The sequence below is a fragment of the Astatotilapia calliptera genome, chromosome 16 (assembly GCF_900246225.1).
Source record: "Astatotilapia calliptera chromosome 16, fAstCal1.2, whole genome shotgun sequence".
Taxonomy (NCBI): Eukaryota; Metazoa; Chordata; class Actinopteri; order Cichliformes; family Cichlidae; genus Astatotilapia; species Astatotilapia calliptera.
Genome location: NC_039317.1, coordinates 18,655,983 through 18,677,692, shown reverse-complemented (window position 1 = coordinate 18,677,692; position 21,710 = coordinate 18,655,983). Strand labels below are relative to the sequence as shown.

The 21,710-nt window shown below is 40.9% G+C and overlaps 1 protein-coding gene across 6 annotated transcripts in view; it reads left to right on the top strand.

The window, feature by feature from the left end:
• The window catches only part of osbpl6 (oxysterol binding protein-like 6), a 47,362-nt gene that overhangs the window by 19,508 nt on the left and 6,144 nt on the right, over positions 1-21,710 (top strand). For 2 of the 6 annotated variants that reach the window (XM_026143722.1, XM_026143723.1), the window contains exons 3-17: positions 6,096-6,218; positions 6,550-6,603; positions 7,562-7,675; positions 7,761-7,931; positions 9,681-9,825; positions 9,994-10,097; positions 12,498-12,666; positions 13,314-13,444; positions 16,183-16,290; positions 16,695-16,826; positions 17,626-17,713; positions 19,084-19,337; positions 19,587-19,724; positions 21,201-21,264; positions 21,469-21,547. In XM_026143722.1, coding sequence (XP_025999507.1) covers positions 6,096-6,218; positions 6,550-6,603; positions 7,562-7,675; positions 7,761-7,931; positions 9,681-9,825; positions 9,994-10,097; positions 12,498-12,666; positions 13,314-13,444; positions 16,183-16,290; positions 16,695-16,826; positions 17,626-17,713; positions 19,084-19,337; positions 19,587-19,724; positions 21,201-21,264; positions 21,469-21,547 — 1,874 coding nt within the window. Of the gene's footprint in view, positions 1-483; positions 848-6,095; positions 6,219-6,549; positions 6,604-7,561; positions 7,676-7,760; positions 7,932-9,680; positions 9,826-9,993; positions 10,098-10,532; positions 10,626-12,497; positions 12,667-13,313; positions 13,445-16,182; positions 16,291-16,694; positions 16,827-17,625; positions 17,714-19,083; positions 19,338-19,586; positions 19,725-21,200; positions 21,265-21,468; positions 21,548-21,710 lie in introns of those variants that run through there. The other 4 variants (XM_026143721.1, XM_026143719.1, XM_026143720.1 and 1 more) reach the window with 4 other exon arrangements.

Genomic DNA, 21,710 nt, shown 5'->3' with positions numbered 1-21,710 from the left:
AGTGCTTTGACATTGGCGGGTATCTAATTGTTGGGGTTTTCTCTGTATTGCTGTAAGGGGTTTACCTTACAATATAAAGCGCTAGGGCTGTGCGATATGACCAAAATCTCATATTCTCATCCGTAAACTCTCTGCATACTCTTTCACGTGATTCAGTTTATTTTGAAAAGTCTCAACAGGATCTTGAGCTTTATTGTGAAAGTGTTATGTGAAAAACAAACAAGCGGACAGCGGAGCCACGCGACGCTACGGTTTTACCGGCACTGTTGCTAACGACAACACCTATAAACAGGCGCTTGTCTGTCTGTAGTGTTGTTATATTAAATATAAGAGAAAGAGAGAACTTTAAGAAATTAATATAGCACTACAGTGGCCATCAAAACGATGAAAAAATGTTGCTGTAAACTGTTTATTTTACTACACCACAAAACAAACGTTAGCTTATATCGTCATCCGATCTGTATCGTTATATCGAACAGCCCTATAAAGCGCCTTGAGGAGACTGTTGTTGTGAACCTGAAATCTCATGAATCTCATAACCGACTTGTTAACGTAAAACTACTTAACAGCAATCTTGAGATACGATTTATTAATTAATGGACGAGACGAAAAGACCAAATGCCAGTTTTCTGGCCTTTATTTTTTTATTTTATGTTATTATCGCTTCTTTTTTGTTAGAACTTTCTGTTTTATTGTCATCACATTTTAATACGACTTGAATACACTTGCGTTGCGTCTGGTCTGTGTAGTACAGCAACTTAAAAACGGTGACAGGCTCTAAATGTACAGCAGCGTCAAATCAAGAGGCAGAGAGAGGCAGACGTGCAAGAGAAAGTGGCCATCTGAGGTGGGCTGTTATTGTGGCCGCTGATATTTATAGTGCTGATTTAGTGTAAGGCGTCCCCAAGGAGTGTTTGTCCTTTCTCCTGCTCAGAGAGACCTTAACTGTAATAGTTTGATTCATTGCAGTATTAAAAGGTCTGCTTTGCTACACTGCTGAGTGTCACTGCAGGTGGTGGATCCCAGAAAGCTTGGCCTATGAAACTGACACAACTAGGCTGTTAGATTGACTTAGGTGATGATCAGGATTGTAGAAGTTTCTTTCGACTACTCAACATAGTTTTTTTTTTTTAAATATATTGGTATCTCATGATTTTATTACACTGATATAGACTCGAGTATCAAGGGAGATATGAAAAGCTATTCAGATGTTTTGGATCAAGGAGCAAACTCTTCTAAATCCGGACATAGAAAAGCAGACAGCCTCTCGCTGATTCTGCCACAAGATCCTTCATTAAATGGGTACACTCACCAAGAGCTCATTCAGCTTTAAATTATTCTGCAGGAAGATCAATACATGTAAGCAGAGTACAGGAAATCACTTTGGGTTAATTCAGCTCTATTCTCCGGGTGAAATTACAAAAGCAATTTCTCTCACTGTAGCAGTACTGTCCATATAAGCCTGGATGAGAATATATATATAAAAAAAGTACATTTTGAGTTTTATTTATTTATTTATTCATTTTGTCAGGGTTAGGGGTGATTCATAATTTTACTGCATTTCTTTTTGTCTACATGAAGTCCAAACTTTATTACCCCCCTAAATAACATTTATTTATATAAAATAATAATTCCCCACTCACCCTGCAGGTGCTCTTTGTTTGTCCTTCAAGCTTAGGTCCTCCATCAGAGGCCTGTGAGCTCCAGGCTGATGCGCAGTATCTTTGCTGTTCCTGTCTCTGGGACATGCAGCTGGATGGTGTAATGGCAACACTGCTCTCTTTGGAACAATAGGTTGAGAGTTCAAATCCAGCGAGGGTCTCACAGACAAGGCTCCCTCATAATACCCCCAAGCCTGCCTTGCATTCAGGACACACTGATGAGAGGTGGGCTGCTAGGACAATGACGTCGAATAACTGACAAAAAAATGTGTATATAAATGTCACTAGTAGTGTAATAAAGATTGGATCGGCAAATGTTAATCGTCCCTACTGCTGATGACAGAAAAATAACTTTACTTCTATGTCTATCTGTTATATAGCAGTATCTAAATTACCATTGATATATATTTTTAGAAGATTTTTTAGGTTTTGATTTACACAGCATGGTAGTCTGTTCTACTTTGGCAAAGTCAAATCATCTCTATGACACTGAGTTTAACAGGACTACATTTTGATCTTCTTCAGCAGCTGTGGCTACCAGTACTCAAGCTTTTTCTTAATTGCCAAAAGCAAACATACAGACCTGTCCAGTGGAAAGGCATACTATGGAATGGCACCTGGCTCAGAGTGATGTGTATTCCATCATCAGAGGGTGACTGCGAGGCTCTGTATGAACACCCATGACCTTAAAACTTTAATTAATTCAGTATGTCTCCCAGCCTTGGAGTCTGTGGCTTTTAACATATGGTTGTTAGGAATTTATTTATTTATATCCCTGATAGTTTGGGTTCTTTGTAAAGAAAACAGATGTATTGCAGCATTTGCAGCTCTATCCATCTATCTGTCCATCTATCCTGCTTATCCTTATCAGGGTCGCGGGGGTGGGGGGGGGCTGGAGCCTATCCCAGCTGTCATAGGACAAGAGGCGGGGTACAGACAGGGCGCAGGCTTTATTTTGCATGCTACTGATTTGAAGCTGCCTCAGATAAAACCTAGTAAGTTTGTGTGTAGCATTTTTACCATCATCACGCAGCTCAGATGATCTATTTTCTAGTAGTGTAATAGGTACAGTGCTACCTCTTAAGATATGACTCCTTTGCGCAGCGAGGTACATTTTGCTAACAAAGTTGAGCTTTTCCTCTACCCCAATTTCACAGGGCCACTCGGGCGAGCAGCTGCCCTCAGTGGAGCAACATGACCTCATTACCAGACAGATCTGTTCACCTGGTCATTAGATTAAACAAGCTGTTGCCTCCTTGTGTTAAATGTCCCGCAAACCAAGGTCAGGTGTTGTCATGCACACCCACAGAGCTGTCTCCAAGGTTGCAGCATCACATCATGCAGCGTGAAGCCACCGGCTATTAGTTAAGTTGCCAGAGATGCTTGTGAATTTTAAAGTGGGGTTTGCCTTAAAGGCTCTGCTGCTACTGATTTAAGTATGAAATGAAAACTCTGACCTACTTCACTGATCGTTACAATGAATGTGTTCCACATTATTATTTATTTATTTAGATGGATGTCTTGCCTGGCAACCTTAGCAAGCAACCTCACATACATTACCTTCATTCAGCCAATGCCATGTTTACTTAACCCTTGTGTCATACTGGGCCCTTTTTGGGTCCCTTTGTTTGTTTGCATGAAAGCCATTTTCACTGTGTTGGGTGTAGCATAGCCAAACTTGCCAAACGGCTTCGTTTTTGTAAAATATTTAAAATTCCAGTCTGATTTTCTTAAATCAGCCTAACACGGCTGAGCAGCAAAAATACTCACACTGATCACCCTCGGGACCGTTTTGGGCCCATTGACTTCCATTATAAACGCTATTTTTCACGCCAGAAAAAATACGGTCAAATCGCTCATCAGGTCTCCAGCTTAGGTTTTGTTTTGGACTACAGGCCTTGGAGTTGTAATTTTTTTATTTGTCCACCGGGTGGCGCCCTTGCTCCACATGTGACGCCTGCTGGAACATACACATGTTCTCCAGCGGCCTGCTCGAGACAGATACCCGGAAAAGGCAGACTAATTTCCCGCGTACAGCAGAAGCTTGGCCCGCTGCTCGTTCCGGACCATTTTCTACCCTTAGGTTCGTTTGATTTTTTTTTTTTTTTTTTTAATCAACAGGAAATGACGTATTTGTTTTCACGTGGTAGCGGAAGTGTGTGCTGCAGACACGGGAACCGAACCATATGCTCCGGCGCTGCGCGAAACACACCCGCGGCAGAGGCACTCCTCCCCGGGGGAGCAGGAGCAGCAGCGCCGCCTGGGGACATTTTTGGCTTCTGGAAAAAAAATTAAAACCGGATCGAAATTAATGTTCGTGCCAATCTTTTGTCCATCTAAAGGCCTAATTATAATAACAATAAAATATTACTTCAAATGTTTTTTTTGGAAAATATTTTATGTTTTATGTTTTATGTTTTTGGGGCAAAAAAAGCAGTGCACTCATGTGACGAAACCGGGATATAAAGGGTTAAAATCCGCGAAATGTAATTAAAACTTGACATGAATATTTCAGGGAGAAGTAGTTTTAAAAGACTGACCAATTTAAAGTGAAAAAAAAAATTAATATTTAATATTTTTATTGCACTTTTTGGGCGTGGTCGATAGTGTGCATTTTATGAAATGCGCTCCTGGAAAAAAAATAAAAGGCGATCGAAATGACTCTTGGTGCCAATCTTTAGTCAATCTAAAGGCCTAATTATAATAACAATCAAATATTACTTCAAATGTTTTTTTTTGAAAATATTTAGTTTTTTTGTTTTTTGGGGCTAAAAAAACAGGGCGTTCATGTAATAAAACTGGGATTTAAAGGGTTAAAACAACGAAAATATAATTAAAACTTTATGTGAATATTTCAGGCAGAAGTAGTCTTAAAAGACTGACTCATTTAAAGTGGTAAAAAATATTAGTATATAACATTTTTATTGCACTTTTTGGGGCGGGACCTTTTTTGGTCCCCAGGGTGATCAACGTAAGTTTTTTAAAGTATGACACATTAAGGCAGAAGGCTTCTCAACCTAAGTATCAAACATGCTCCAACTTTTAGAGTTGTTTAATTTTTAGGCCATAATCAAGGTCTAACAGGACCATAAACTGAAAATGAGCACCAATATGTTGTCATTTCACTTTCATCTTTATCTAATAGTCAATTTCAATTACATTTTTTTATTCAATTTTATTCATATAGTGGCAGATTCCACCAACAGTTTCCTTTAAGGCACCTTAAATTGTAAGGTAAGCGCTTTGGCAACATTAGGAAGGAAAATCTCCCTTTTAACAGGAAGAAACTTCTGACAGAACCCATTTCAGGGAGGGCCGGCCAGCCGCCTTGACCGGTTGGGGGTGAGGGGAGGAAGAAAGGACAAAGACACAAACTTTAAACATTAGAGCATTACCGGAAAAACACCCTTTAACCAGGCGTTAACCATCACACGGCTCATTATCAAATCATTCCCCACACACATTGCCAAAATCATTTTCAGTGGCTATGTTGTATCATTTATTTAGCGATATGCTTTATTGTTAAATAAACACATGCTCTGTTCATTTCGTATCATTAAACAGGTCACCGGCAACCTGACTAAGGTTGGGTTAGAATTAACATTTGCTTTAGTAGAAAGAGAGAGACTATACCTGAAGATATTACCCTTCGAGTGAACTCTCATACAGTGTAGCATTCCAGTTTTACTCTTAAAAGCTTTTCCATTTGATTAAAAAGAGAACGATGCTGAGCAAAATCTGACTCCAACAACAAGCCCAGACTGCTCACTGGTGGCCTGATGGATGTTAAGAGGGTTAAACTGTGTATTTCACCCCAAAGTTTGACTGACAGATTACTACTTGGGGGTTAAAGAGCACAATAAAACACTACCAAGATGAACTGATTGTGGTTTGGCAGCTCTGCTAAGTGGAAACAAAAACAATTATAGGATAAAGTAGGGGAATGGCCGTTTAAATAACTTATAAGAATATCAAAAGTTTCTAAACAAAATAACTTCCAAAATGGGTTATGTGAGGTAGTAGACATGTTTGTCACTCTGTTGTGCATTTTTCTGCCTTTAAAACCTGTATGACAGGAGGATGTCTTACCTGTCCCTGCCTGACCCTGCTGTCCCTCTACTCCAGAGGCGTCACTTTGATTTACTGACCCACTAGGAGCAGGAAGAGCACAGTCAGGAGAAGGCTAATGGAGTGGAAATGCTGAGAGAGCAGGAGGAATTTCAATGGGGCAGTTTTTCTTTAAATGTGTGGCACTGGGGGGGGGAATAGAGAAATGTTGCATATATTCCTGCTGCTTTCACCATGAAAACAATCACACGACAGCTGCATCTTATCTTTGTATTATACAGAGAGCGCGTCCGGATTTTCCTTCTTATTCTGGAGGAATAAGTGGATTAATTCTGACACAGCTGCATATTTTCATTTCTTTTCTAGGAGGCAGACAGCTGGGAGATAATCGAGGGGCTGAAAATTGGTCAGAGCAACGTCCAGAGGCCTGATAAACACGAGGGGTTTATGTTGAAGAAGCGGAAATGGCCCTTGAAAGGCTGGCACAAGGTAAGATTCATGGGTAAAGTGAGACACAAAAGCTATTGATGTGGGACAAACATTTTCACATACAGCCTCTATCTGGTTGTTAACAGGTTTCCTGTTCAATAAAGTGTCATTATTTGAAAAAAATTCCCTTTTTCATAAACCCTCCTTTATCTTCTCTTCCTTCAGAATGAATCCACAAAATATTTGCATGAACTATTAGAGAGTTGATTAAACAAGGATAAAAAATAGACTTTGCATTTGCATAGAATCTGCAACGTTAACAGATCCAGCAGGATTTGTATTCAGTTTATGCCCCTCCTGTCATTTATTTTTGTGCTTGTTTCCTCTACAGCGTTTTTTTGTTCTGGACAATGGTATCCTGAAGTACTCCAAGTCCCCCATTGATGTAAGTAACCCTGACTGTAACCTACGGGCAGAAGCGGGGCAGACTGGGCTGACATCAGTTTTGCTTGGCAATGAATCAGCAGAAACATCAGCGACATGGGTCACAATGTTCACTGTGTTTCAGCAAGCTGGGTCACTCTGCAGAAAAGCAAAAACTTCTTTGGCAAACTTTCCATCACTGGAAGGAAACCAGTGAGTCCTGCACATTCTGGAGTTATTGGCATCAGTGGTACATGAGCCCTTCTAGTTAAAAGTGTTTAAATACTGCTAACTAGACAGTACAGACCCATTCGCTGACTTCTTAAATGATCATTACATTCTCAACAAAGGGTCAGTGTCTTTGCTAGTTTCCCACTTTTCTTGATTAAAGCCACTAAAAGGGTAGTGTGTATAGATCTCTGTTAGCTAAACAGTGATCAATGCTCATTTTAAACATGGCCAAAGTTACAAATAATGAAGTCATTGCACTAAATGTGCAGATAATCTCTGTGAGCCAAATGCTCAGCCAAATGATTCAGACAGTTTTATTTAAAACCAACATTATAGCTGGCTTTGAGCACAGAAGCCCCGCCCACCTGCTGTTCAAACCTTCTGTTTGCTTGAGGAGCCCAATTAGAAGAAATTGATTGGTTTGTCTCAGAAAGTAGATGAGTAGATGATCTGAGCAGCAGCACCAAGGCCATATGACATGGAGCTGGAAATGAGTATAGTAGGTCCACTGTAAGAAGAGCACTGGTAACCTGCTAATCTGAAAATAAAATGTTAAATATATTCAAAGCTTCCTGCAGTCGAAGACTTTTCTTCAAGTCACTCAGCCAAACAAGAATCAAATCAGTCTTCTCTGGCTGGTATTGTTAATTGATTATTGTTACATTGTGATATTTTTACAGTAAAAAAATAGTATGAATTACAAATATGTGGAGATATATATACATACATAACTCTGTCATTGTCTTTAGATCCAAAAAGGGAAACTTCATGGCAGCATCGACGTCGGCCTCTCAGTTATGTCTATCAAGAAGAGGGCCCGTCGCATCGACCTGGACACTGAAGAGCATATCTATCACTTGAAGGTAACACTGATGATAATAATCCATCACTGATACAAGCAGTCAGGTGGTGACAGAGGTCGAGGCTTATTCTTCCCCTCGTCTTTAGGTCAAATCTCAAGACATATTTGATGCCTGGGTGTCAAAGTTGCGTCATCACCGGCTTTATCGGCAGAACGAGATTGTGCGGTCTCCCCGGGATGCCACCATGAGAACATTTCCTCCTTCGGCGGCCATGGATTCCCCCCAGCCCACGCCAGCTGTGGTAAATGAAGTCAAGGTGAGCTCTCTTCTTCCTTATGGCACTATTTGTGCTCTTTCTTTGGTCTAAAATTGGCCAGAATTTCTGATTAAAATAACTTTTGAATTATCTGTGTATGTAGACTCATTTACGTTGTGATGCTTGACATAAGCAGACATTTTAGTCTTGCTTAGTGCTTTCTTGTTTGGTCAAACACCAATAATGCTAAAGGCAAAATAGCTTAAAGCTCTTAAATCCTCTTAAAAGCTCAATTTCTTTGACTAATTCTTGTCTGGGACTGTCTGAGAGGTAGCCAGTGCAGTTAACAGTTTTCAAGAAAGGATCCATCGCACAAGCCCCTGTAAAGCAGTATATTGTGGTTTTTACACAGCAAACAGGATGTAAAGTGAATGAATGAACTTCAGGTGATCCTTAACTCTGAACAAGGCTCCTGGTCTCTCTTCTAGTTTATTTTCTAGTTCTCACATATAATATGAAAGTAGTATTGAAAGCAAATAAATAAGAAATGCCTGACTGATGCTCTACACAAAGAAATCAGAACATTTTTCTACCTCAGAAAAAAAAGACATTTTGTTCTCCCTCTCAGAGTCTGCAATTACTTATTCAAGAAGAGCATAACGGTTAGTGAGAGATCTCCTAGTTTTGTCTTTATTGGAAACTGGGATAACGCACCAAAAACATCATCTGTGAGAGAGAGGAAGTAAAGTTCGCGGAACATTCACAGTAATGACAGACATAATGCTCACACATGACTGTTGTCGTCAACCACACCTGACAAGTCAGCAGTTTTATTTATGGATGCCATTGTTGTACGAAGTTGGACCTGAAAACTTGCTTCGCCTCACCCAGACGTTTCCCCTGAATAATAGCTAAATAATATCTGCCTAATGTAGTAAAGTTGATGAGACAGGTAACTAAATCTTGCCCATTAAGACAAGAAGGCTTGCTTTTCTCGGCTGTTTCCAGTTAGGCGTTAGCCTCGGTCCCTGCAGGTGTGCTTGAAGTGTGCGTAAATGCGAAGATTCATTCGCTGCAGCTTCTCCTGGGAGTGATGCTCCATGCCACACGGAGGCCATTAGAGGTGATCAGTAGGATTTGGATTTCGAGCATCTGGCTGCGGCCTGATGAGCTCTCCCAGAAGAACAGCTTAAATGAGAGACTCTGGTCCTAGAGTCAAAATTAACTACTGCTTCAAAGACTCGGAAGGAAGATAGGCAAGGTGCTGTACAAATAAGAAGCGTGCAGTTTCTGTTCATAACAGCATATTTTTTTTCCATGTGAGCATTCATATTAGCTGTGAGCTGCTGACAGCGTGCAGTCCTTTACTTTTGGCTGCTGAACAGATTCACCGCAGCTGTCACACACAGGTTGCGTAACCCTAACCCAGCGTCACTGAAATTGCAAATCTAGACCAAAACTTTCAACTATGTACAAGCAAGACAGACTTTCTTGCCTTCACTGTCAAAAATCATTGTATATATTGTAACAATCTTCCGATTTGATTTGATTTCAGTGATGCACCAAAGGAAAAAAAAATCTGATTGATGTAATTATATTGGTTCTCATTTCTTCCTCTTTTGTCTGTTGCAGACAAGATTACATTGATCAGAAGAACATTTCATACATTAGCTGGAACCCTAATCCACAGTATCCTTTCTTTAATGACATAAGTGCTTCTTGTATATCTATAGGTATCATCGGTGCCTGATTGACCACTACAGTAGTTTCCGAAATGATATTTTAGGCTCTGTTATTGTGTCACCACAGCAGACCAAACCAAGCAGCTTGCCATGGCAGCCAGCAGCCCCCAGTAACAGCAGCACCAGCAGCCTGCCTGCATCCTACAGTAACGGACAGAGTAAGGTGGTGGCATGGCTGCAGGAGTCAGAGGAAATGGACAAGTGTGCAGAGGGTAAGTGCACACTTTCCCTACGCTTCTAACAAATCTGATTTCACAAGAGGAGTGGATTAAATCAAGCCTTTGGCACGGCAATAAATCCGGGAGAGATGATTTGGTGACCATTTCGTGACACATAAGGCTGAATGAGATCGTGACCGCGCGTGTAAATTTTATTTTCAGAGCTCGCACGCTGCCAGTCCAACCTGACCGAGCTGAGCCGGTTATTGCAGAGTCTGGAGATTCTACAAAGGACACAGTCAGCGCCCAACTTCACAGATATGCAGGTAAAACAAACACACACATAAATACACACACATACAGCAGAGAGCAAGGGGAAACAATTTAGTGCAATCCTGCATTGTAAACTCAGGCTAGCTGAGGCAGTGACGACGGTGCGACCTCTGCAGTCACCTTCAGTACCTGCCCGTCTAGACAGACGAGATCCAGCGATACTCACAGGACACCTGCTGCTTTTCTGACTGATCAGTATCTGTTAATTTATTGTGTTTGTTTTATATCGTGGAGCTTTTTGTTTGGTGATTTTTGGCTGAAATGCATTTTTAATACCATACATTCCCTTTTTTTTTTGCATGTAACCCATCAGTGTCATTTCACTGATCTATGTCTGTGGTAACTTTCTGGTTTTTTGGTTTGTTTTTTGTGATGTGTTTGTCTTATTAACCACATTTTTCATGCTCTGACCCACGTGTGCCCAAAAGACCAATTGCGTTGAGTTATCAAAGAAAGAAAAGCGCTTGAACAGAAGATGGAGAACAAAAAGTGTCGGCAAAGATGCAAAATTCCAGCTTCAGGTACCTGTCTTCAGACGTCTACACAAACACACACACACACAGATGCATATGTCACTGTCAGAAAATCTCTAAGTCTCTAAGCAAAGCATTATTCAAGTTTTTACTTATAACATAATAAGTGTAAATTGTGGGGTAACTGAGAGGTCTGGCTTTGATACGTGCATGTGTAATCAAATTGTTGTCGAGCAAATTGGAAGTGTGGACAAGCTTACGACACAGAAGCCAACAATTTTGTTTCGGCCTCTTCTATTGTTGCTCGTTTTTCTCTTTTTTGTTCTTTAATCTGCAGCTCCACTTGTTATTGTCGTGCGGCTCGGCCTGATTTTGCTAATATATCTTAATTTTGCACGATATATCAGTTTGTGCAAAACTGAATGTGTGTCCATGCAACTTTATGCACTTTGTTAAACCAGTCATAAACTTTTATTAATCCCATTAGTAGTAAAATGTCATTACTGCTCATTGAATGCATTTTTTGTTTCACCATGGCTCCACGCTAAAGCAATTTCAACGGACCCAGAATATTTTCACTCACGCTAACATCTGCAATCAGGCTATGAAGATGGTTATGAACTCGATAAATCATCTTAAGGTTTATGAATCTAGCTGCGAGCATTTTCACATGGCCACAAACATGAACAGTGATACTGCTGATTTTTACAAAGGAAGATGAAACTGTGATGCTGAAAAAATACAAAGACATTAATGACATAATACAGAGTGAAAGTACCACAGCCTGTGCAGGCAAACCCGTGGTATGTGTGTGGTATAAGTGCTTTAGTGAGTAAGAGTGAAAAAGATCTATTATATTAATAAAGTTTAGCCTGTTTGAAGCCAAGAAGGAAAGCGCTGACAGTGTAAATTAACAACACTATCAGTGCTGTGTCATTAAGACGGGGGAGAATCTGATGGATTACAATTGTTATTCCATGAAATGTATATTTATGTGAGGCAAAGTGTATGTGAGACAGTCTTAATTGAGAAAATGCAGAATTCAAATGTAGGCCTAACTCTGTGTGTAAATTTGAGATAAGGTCAGAAAATACAATCGGTGTTCTCTTTTAGGATCATAGGCTATATTAATGCTTATAGAAAAACGAAATTGCTGTAAGCAGCAAAGTGACATCTTCCGGTAAAGATAAAGATATGCAGTGGTCAGAAAGCACTTCCAGGAATGCTGGCCCATTTTCCAGAGATTTCACTGGTCTGTGGGAGGTGATTTCATACCTGTTGATCTGTTATCTAGAGCATTACATTCTCCAGCATGGCCTATCCTGGTAAGATGTTGTTCCCAGGGAAACCTGGGCTCTTAGACACCTATAGATTTCATGAATAAAAGATTGTTACTCTGAGAGAAGACTATGGAAGCATTTCCTTCAGTGTCGTTTTTAGGAAAGTAATTTTAAAAAGAATCCTCATTGTGGCATGTTGGCATCTCGTGTCAAACCGGGGACCAAATTCTCAACACAAACGTCCACATGCTAACAGAGGCGTGGATGTGACACAAACTCTGTGCATGAACAGAATACAGATAAACCAGGAAAGTAACACACTAACTGCGTCGGTGTTAACAGAGCAATAACTTCATTAACTTTTATTATCTGGTGATATGCTAATTAGCTACATGCTCTTATGCTGTTTAGCCATTTTTAGCTGCTAATGCCTGGTTAAAGCTCTTGTCAGAGGTCCAGTGCTTAAAGGCCCTTCAGATAAAGAGTGAACTGGAAATTTATCAGAATAATGTTTGGTCTTGTCAGATTTAGTTCTGTGGTTCTTAGAGATTGTTTTGGCTGCAAGACACAAAAAGAAGAGCACTGTTGTGCCACACGGGTGACTGACAGTCAGCCTCTGTGATTGTCTCTCTCTCTCCAGGTTCCTCTGTCTGCCAGTATGTCCCCTGTCCGCCTCCACTCATCCAACCCTAACCTGTGTGCCGAGCTGGTGGACTTTCAGCCCCCTGTCTCCCGCTTGACAGACAGTGTAGAGTGTGCCAGCGACTACATTAAACTTCAAGAGGAGTTCTGCATTATTGCCCAGAAAGGTACGAACGCAGCATGTAGGACAAGGTGGACTTTATTCTCATACTGTAGCTGCTGATCATCATTAAATGATCTTCGTGTTTGTGGCTGTAATGTGACAAAATGTGGAACAGTTCAAGGGGGCCGAATACTTTTGCAAGCCACTGTATATGAAGAGAGAGACAGACAGAGAGAACAGTACTGCACAAGCAAATAAAGACAATAAATGTGGTTTATAGCAAGTGAAGGGCTAAGGAAAAGAGACCGGTCTTTATACTGGTTTTAAATTCCTTGCAGGAGAAGGGAAATCTAATTGTTAATGACAAACTGTTCCACAGTTTAGGGCCAGCAACCGAAAAATGCACAATCATGGTTTTAAAGTCAGTGTGTGGGATGGACAGCAGCGATAGCTCAGCAGATCTGAAAGATATGAAGGGCGAAGTAAGGGGGCAGCACTTTAGTGAAATGATCTGGTTCTAGTCCATGAAGTGGCTTAGAAACCAGTAAACCAGCACATGGTGCATGTTATGTCTCATTCTTGGTACCACTGTGTGACTGATTCTTACATAGAGAGAGCATTGGCGAATAGCGACAGAGGAGCTAGCGATGCCTTTGAACCGGTGCGCGGGTTTCTAAGTTACTGCTTTTCTTTGATCCTGTCTCTCTGCAGTCCACTCGCTGCTGAAGTCGGCCTTCAACACTGTGGCCATAGAGAAGGAAAAGATCAAACAGATTCTGTCTGATCAGGAGCAGCCAGACCAGTCGGCCCAGATCAACTCTCTCAGGAAGTCTCTGTCACAGGTAATGAGCTCCCTTCAGTGGGAATCAGAGTAACCCATGATACGATCCCAGAGACATGCAAGGAGGAGATATGGCACAGAAAGGACGCTGAATAGAAATCAATGAGAGAATTCTGTAACACGCAGAAGTCAGTGATCTGCTTTACAACAGCTGAGTAAAATATGAGCCAGTCATCTTTTTGAAAAAACATCTCAGTTACAAATTCAGTGTTACAGCTTTCTCACCAAAAGTCTAGAGACAATAATAAAATGGCTCCTGTGGCAAGATTTTCTTTAAGCCAGATGCTGATGTTAATCTAACAATATGATCGTGATGCTGTTATGGAAGAACAGTTCTGTTATTATTAATATGTTGCACAATGTCTGTGTAACCAGATATGAAAAAATACAGCTAAAAGGCAAAATGCAGGATTAATCTAGTGTTTGCTGCACTGCAGTGACAGTGTCTATAAGTACTATCATCATTATGTAGTTTTAATAATGTGTTATTAAAGCTCCCTCTAGTTTGGTCTCACCTGCTTTCGGCCATCTTGACAGAGTTTTTCTCTACGGCGACTTAGCTTTACTCGATTAGCGCCACTGTGAGAAGTCAGGAAGTCATAAATCTGGCAGCTGAAACTGGCTGGAGACCATTTAGAGCACCTGCATGTTTTAATGAAAGCCTCAGTATTTGCCACCAGTCTATCTACAGCGTATCACCAGAGGAGGCTGGAGGACATGTTGCCGATGTAATCTTTGGTGGTGATGTCTCTCTTCTCCTTCTATTTAGTCTTTGCCAATCTGTTTTCGTGCTACAAATGCAAACTGTGACGCTGTATCAACATCACAGTTAAAAAGAAAAATGATGTGTGGAGATGAGAGCCCAGGCAAGTGAGCCGTGAACGTCCAATCATCTTTTCCCACATTAATTGGTGAGCGGGAGAAATGTGCAGTGCAGTTCATTAACTCTTCTCCTCAGGGCTGTCTCTCTACCACCGCGATTTAATTGGACTGTTCCTCTGCTAACAGTTGACATCATTTCAGTGAAATGTTTCACTCGCTGTTTTATCTCCGTTTCGTTCCTAATTGGATTCTTGTGTGACACGCTTGTCGCAGGATGGAGGTCAGGTTTGGTGGCAGAGCTCTGTGGGAGGTTGATAATCAGGAGTTGTGGTTGCTATAGTTACAGCTGCTGATGTCAGCTACTGTAATCCCCGCAGGATATAAGTGAGTGTTATTGCCATCTTAGTTTTATGTATTTAATATTTCCTTTGGCATACAGTAGGTACGTTTATACCTAAACCTACATTTTCTATTTCTTTTTTTTAAGTTTTGATCAAACATCTGCAGAAAGGAACAGCATTGCATTAACTTAATTACATTTTTGGCCACCTGATGAACGAGAGTCTAATACTTCCTCTCTTTTTGTCCCCATAAGGCTTTGAGGCTATTGTGTGGCTCTTAATCAGCTAAATACTTCACTCTGTCCACCAGCTAGTCGCTGTGACTCCTCTCCTCTTCTGCTGCTTCACAGTGGATTTATCACAACTATAAACTGCCCTCTTCAGTTGTAAAAATCTCTAAATATAGTCATGAGAACAAGTAAGAGAACAAGACAAACTGACAACATTTGGACCTCAGGAGTTAATATTGGCCTGCCCTTCATGTATGAGTATGTGAATAATGAATTAAACCTGTGGTGAGTGAACCATCACTGGACACTGGTCATGACCAGATAAAGTAAACAAAACACACTACCTGGCCACTTTGGTGCAGCTTAACTTAACACAAATCTAACCAACCACCATGGCAGTAGACATCATTGGGATTACCTGCTGAAGTTCAAACTGAGCATTCGAATAGGGAAGAAAGACGATTTTGTGACTATGAACATGGCATGGTTGTTGGAATTTTCAGAAACTGATGATCTACTGGGATTTCCCCAAACAATCATCTTTAGGGTTTACAGAATATGGTCCAAAAAACAGAAAATACCCATTGAGTTCATTAGGTGAAAATTCCTTGTTCATGTAAAGAGTCAGACAGATACATCAAACTTGTAAGAAGATGGACTGGAGCAGCAGGAGACCACTTCTCTCAGCTAAAAACAGGAAACCGAGGCTTCATTTCACAGGTGGCTCATCAAAATCGGACAACAGAGTGCACTCAAATGGCCTCCGCAGTGACCTGATGTCAGTCCAATATAGCACCTTTGGGATGTAGTGAAAACGGGTGATTCTCATCATGGATGTACAAGCTCTTGATATGGACTACAATCTCTGAGGCATACTTTTAGTACGTGGTTTTATGAAGAATTAAGGCACTTCTAAAGGCCCACTGGTTTCAAATCTAGCACTAGCAAAGTGTGTCTAAAAAAGTGTCAAGTGATTGTAGAGCTGAATATTGCTGCAAAGTTGTTAAGCACAGAACATTCACCTGAGATACTGGGATGCAAATCCCAGTCAAAACCTATCATTGACATATTTTCGCCCCTTTGAAGCATGCATATGCTCTTGGTCACAGTAAATGCTTTTTATAGATATTCTAACTTTAAAGAAAACTTTTTAAAATCTTGTGACTTTTTAAAATCTGTGGCAAAACAAGAAAATAATCAGTCAAATTGTTCTTTTTTTTTTACAGAAAAAGCAGGATGCAAATAATTGTTTTCTTTATGAAGGACTGAGCCAATTCTTTTTATCTTTTTTTACTTCAAAGTTTCGTGTGAGATTTGAATGTCAGAAAGCATTTTTTATTCTTCAGGCCCTGTCGCAAAATGCAGAACTTCGAACTCGACTCAACCGCATCCACTCTGAGTCTGTCCTGACTGAGCAAGTTGTGAGTGTGAACATCATCTCCACACCTGATGAGGTAGCTCACTGTCTATCACTGACAAATCTCATTGCTTACCCTGATATTGATAAAGCTACAGCTTCGGAGGCTCGCCAGGTAGTCGATGTATTTGCTTCCTGCATTTGTCAGTTGGCTTATTGATTCTCGCTCCTATAGACTGATGGCCTTTCCAGTACAGCCTGGCAGGTGAGCTTCAGAAATCATTATTCTATGCAGGACCTGACATCAAGGTTAATGGAAAAACTGACTAATTAGAAACGGATGGGAGGTTGCCTTTTGGCAAGGAGACACATGCTGCAATATGAGCACTGTGTTGTCTTCTGGTTCTGTTTGTCTTCGTTCAGGTCAGTTTTGGTTCTTCAACCTGTCATCATAGCAAGAAATAGTGAACGCCTCCTGCATTTGCTTGTGTTTGCCTGCAGGCCGGGGAACAGATGGGGATCCCTCTGACTCAGCAGGCCTCTAATGAGAGCCGACTCTCCATGTCAGAATCTGTCTCTGAGTTTTTTGATGCCCAGGAAGTGCTTCTGTCAGCCAGCTCGTCAGAGAACGAGGTACAGCGGGGCGGATGAAGAAGCGGAGTGGATGTGGTGATGGATGTGGATTTAGTAAGGTTAAACTATACTGCTGCTGTAAGTCAGTGAAAAACATCAGCGTGATGCCTGTGTGTGTGTGGAGACAGATTTAGTCAGTAATTAATGCAAAAGTCACGAAGAGCAGAGATGGAGTGTAAAAGAAACGTAAACACAGGAGGGCTCCTTCGCATCTGCCCGAGGCCTAATCCCCGAGTCATGCCTAAGAATCAAAATGATCCTCTTCCACTTTATGCTTTGTTAAAAAGCATAAAGTGGAGGAGGATGTTCGGTCCATCACTCAAATCAACCATTTCTGCCTCCTTCCCTTTTTAACGGCTGTGAACATTCTGCTCCAAATATACTGCGTATGGCCCCTGAAGACCCATCAAGCATTGTAGCTCCCCAGGCATGCATTGAGCCATGCTGAAGGATTACTGAGCGTGGAAATTCATCATCCCCCCTGGCCTGTAGCTCTAACGGCAAGCCTTTTCGCTCTTTTTTTTGTCACATAAACTGGAAAAGCAGCTTTCACCCAAAGTGGCTACAACATGGCCCTTTCAAATGTGACCTTATTTTGTTTGCTATATATAAAGTATGAATACTGCAGTGTCTTGACTCATGATTACTGCAGTGGGACAGATAGCCGGCATGCTGCTGCAGTTTGTTAGCCAATGGCAAACTGCAGTGCACGCGTGTGTGTGAGTGTGAGGCTGTTCTGATCTGTTCGTGTTGTACTACTGCACTGCCTCACTCCCCTGTGTACCTGTTCCCCTCACAGGGTTCAGACGATGAGTCATATGTCAGTGATGTGAGCGATAACATTTCCGAGGACAACGCCAGCGTGACTGATAACGTCTCCAGACAAAGTAGGTCCAATTCTGCGCCGTCACGAGCAACCGTTGTTTGTACCAGAACAAAAGGACATGAGAAATTAATAAAGGAGGGGGAGATCCCACTCAGTCCGTCAGCCGTGCTGCTTCTACAATAACGTCACATTCCCACGCAAAGACACACACTTTGCAAATTCATTTATCAGTGCTGCAAAAGCAGTTGACTTTGCTATGTTGCCAAGGGCAACAGAAAGGGGGAAAAAAACTACTCAGGCTCCCGCTAGTCTGAAAGTTTTGGAAATGAGCTAGAATTGGTGTTATTTTCTCATGGTGAGTAGTTATCTTCCAGTAAAGCGTCCACTGTCACCAGCACTTCAGGATTAGCAAAGGTAGATGTCACAGTCGGTGGAGATTTATTTATAATCTACGTTATCTAGGTCACAGAGGAGCGTGACATCATCTGCAGGGTTACAAATTGAGTGTAAGAGCTTATGACACTACCTGAACACACTGTATCAGCATCTATATATGTAAATCTAGGAAGGAATCCAATGATGTGACCACTATTCTTTTAAACTTCTTTAAAATCAACAAACATACATACAGAGATTTCTTTATTCATTACAGGGAAAAAATATTGCTTAAAAGCTAAATTAAAGATGACCTATTGTGCTAATTTATGACCCCATATTTTTAATGTTGGACACGAATACTTTGCATGATTCACAGCGAAGAGTAAACCTTGTTTACCTTACGCTGGGTCAAGTTCACAAGTATCTATATCAAACCGTTTTAGTCAACTTTCTTCTGATTGGCTGCTCCTCATAAATCGGTGGTTTTTAGCAGGCAGGTGGGTGCGTTTGTGTTCTTGCAGCCAGATCTATGTGCCTGAGACGATCGCGTCTTTGACATTGCCCGGATCCAAAAGAGGAAAAAGCAGCTTGAAACCAAATGTTTATAAGAATCTTAACCCTGAGCTTTTGGCTCACAAGGATTACTTGTACATTCACTGACATCATTGTTTCAGACTTTGTGTAATATGACCGTCTATCACTGTAACAGCACAACTACTGGTGAAGTACAAGAGTCGTTTCAGTGTATTTGATGTTGCAGCTAAACCTGAACTAATACCATGTCCTCACTACTTAAATTACAAAGTCGGCATATATTAAACAAACTAAGAAAAAATAAGAAAAGTTTTTTCCTAGAATATAAAAAAAAAAACATCCTGCTGCATTTTACACAAAGACTTGCAACACGACCAAAAAATGCTTTTTTTTTAAATTCTTTGTTATAATTATACTTAATTAGGCGTTTCTAGGACTAGCATAGCCTGTTGCAGATAATTACACCAGATGGATGTTGTAATAATGATTCCTTTTTTTCATTATTTATCTTTTTTTCAGTGGCCAACGGAGACTTTGCTGGCAGCGCCTTTCGTAATGGGCGGCGCAGCTGCTTGTCGGCACCCTGTCCTGACACCAGCAACATCAACCTCTGGAACATCTTGCGAAACAACATCGGCAAAGACCTGTCCAAAGTGTCCATGCCTGTGGAGCTCAACGAGCCCCTCAACACCCTGCAGCGCATGTGTGAAGAGCTGGAGTACAGCGAGCTGCTGGATAAGGCTGCTGAGACCGAGGATCCTTTTGAGCGCATGGTAAAGAAGTCGCCGGAGCTTATGAAATGAACTGTTAATCAGTTTCCAGTGTGGTGATTCATTAATTCATTAATGTGTGATGTCACACTGCAAGCCACAAGCTAACATATATGCCTGTGATGTGCTGCCTCCTGTCCTTTGGATAACATTTGAATGACAGATTCTGTTGTTTAGTTTATTCGTGACAAAGCCTGTTATGAGGAGCCTGTAAATCCACTCTGTGTTTATGCTCTTATGACTCTCGTTCAGGTTCTCGTCGCTGCTTTTGCTGTCTCAGGCTACTCATCCACTTACTACAGAGCAGGTAGCAAGCCATTCAACCCGCTACTCGGAGAGACTTACGAATGTATTCGGGAAGACAAGGGCTTCTGTTTTTTCTCTGAGCAGGTAAGCACCTGCTCACACAGTTCAAAATGAGTCAATTTTAAGCAATAAGAAGGAATTTATAGAGTAGCTCATTTTTTTCCTGAGGAGGTCTCATTATGTTGGAGAGGTCTAAAAAGCTCGGTGGAGCTTTCCTTGGAGTGCTTCGGTTTAACCGCAAGGTCTGTGCCTTTGTTTTTGTGTGTGGCCGCCTCAAAGAACTCGGTTTTATCTAATTTGCAAGAAAGCCCAGTGCTTCACTGTGCTCTTATCTGGAAGAAGACGAAACATAGTAGGAGATATTAAAAAAAAGAAATCAGGTTGAGTTTCTATAAATGCTGTCACATGTTTGCTCCAGAGGTTAGATTAGCTGAAAACTGAAGCAGTGTTGCAAAGTGCTTCTAAGAAACACAGAGTAAAAGAAATGGAAGGAAATTATTTTAAAGAATGTTTATATATATGAATTAAAATAAGACTCAAGTGCAACATCAAAATAACATCAAAATGGCTTGTGACAAATATGAGGCAAGCGCTGCTCTCCGAACGGCGACCGTCTTTTGTCTTTAAGCGTGCGATGGGAACAGTAAACAGTTTCTGCCCAAGGATCTGAGGCTGTGCACTGGTTTGCATACAGGAACAACAGTTTCAGTATATATTCTGGGGCCAGGACACGAAGGGCCTTAACAGTAATAAGTAAAATCTTAATATCAGTTCTAAAAGAAATGGGCATCCAGTGTAGTCATTAAGACTGGTGTAATATAACCAGTTTTCTTGCTTCTTATGAGAAGGCTTCTTATCGATACCAATTACAATCCATTACAATAATCAAACTGAAATTAAGCATAAATCATAATTCTGTTGTTGGCTGAACTACTTTAATAACGACGGAAAATCAGTGGGTTACACTTCAGTTCAATGTATTTCAACACTGGGACAGCTGGGAGGTTATCCCAGCTGTCAGAGGTGTGAGACTGAGCAGGTTGCCCGTCCAACACAGGACTAACACAACACTGTAGCATTTCTGCGTGTGCATGCATGGGTTCTGTCCAGATAGTCTGGCCTCTTTCGCACAGTCCAAACACATGTGTGTGTGGGCTCTCAAACATTACACTGGAAGATCTTTCCTCAAAGTCTCAGAGTTAAATCTGTAAATACAAGGGTTCATCACCAACCTGACACAGAAAGATATAAGCTGTTGGGCTTCCTGCAAGATCAGGGAGTTTCATGCTTGGTCTTTTGATTTCCCTGGGGAAAATATTCCCAGACACCAGGCGTAAGTAATTCCAGTGTCTAGCAGGAGAGTGCAAGTTCAGCATTCAGAATAAATTTACAGTGAAAAAAAAAAATCACAATTTCTGTGAACCAAAACTGTCAAACGAATATTATAGACAAAATTAAAATCGTCACAATAAATGTGTAATTAAGAGTAGTGGCTGTATATGATGTGCTATCTAAACGACAGCTGCCAGACTCTTTTTTTTATTTGATCTTTTCTCGAAGGTGAGCCACCACCCTCCCGTCTCCGCCTGCCACTGTGAGTCTAAGAACTTCACCTTCTGGCAAGGTATGTTACCTGTCTAATTAGTTAGGGATTTTCCTCACAGGAGATATGGCTTAGTGTAGACCAGCCAGCAGGACTCAATTAGCCTTTTTAATAACCAGCGGAAATTGTACAGAGTAAACATAAATGTTATTTGGTATGATTTTAGACAAAATGTTTAAAAAAAAAATTATTTTAATGGGATATTTTTGTTGTTTTTCTTTCCAGATGTGAGATGGAAAAACAAGTTCTGGGGAAAATCAATGGAAATTTTACCAATCGGGAGTGTAAATCTCATGATACCCAGGTAACCTTCACCCAGCTGGTGTGCATGGTAATTGAACATGAAGGCGCAGAGTTTGGTTGGTTTTAATGCTTCATGTCACTGGGATTATGTTAATCGCCAGGTTTCTGCTTTTAATTGCCTTCATGGAAATATCGAGATTTTAATGATGACTGAGAAATGCAGG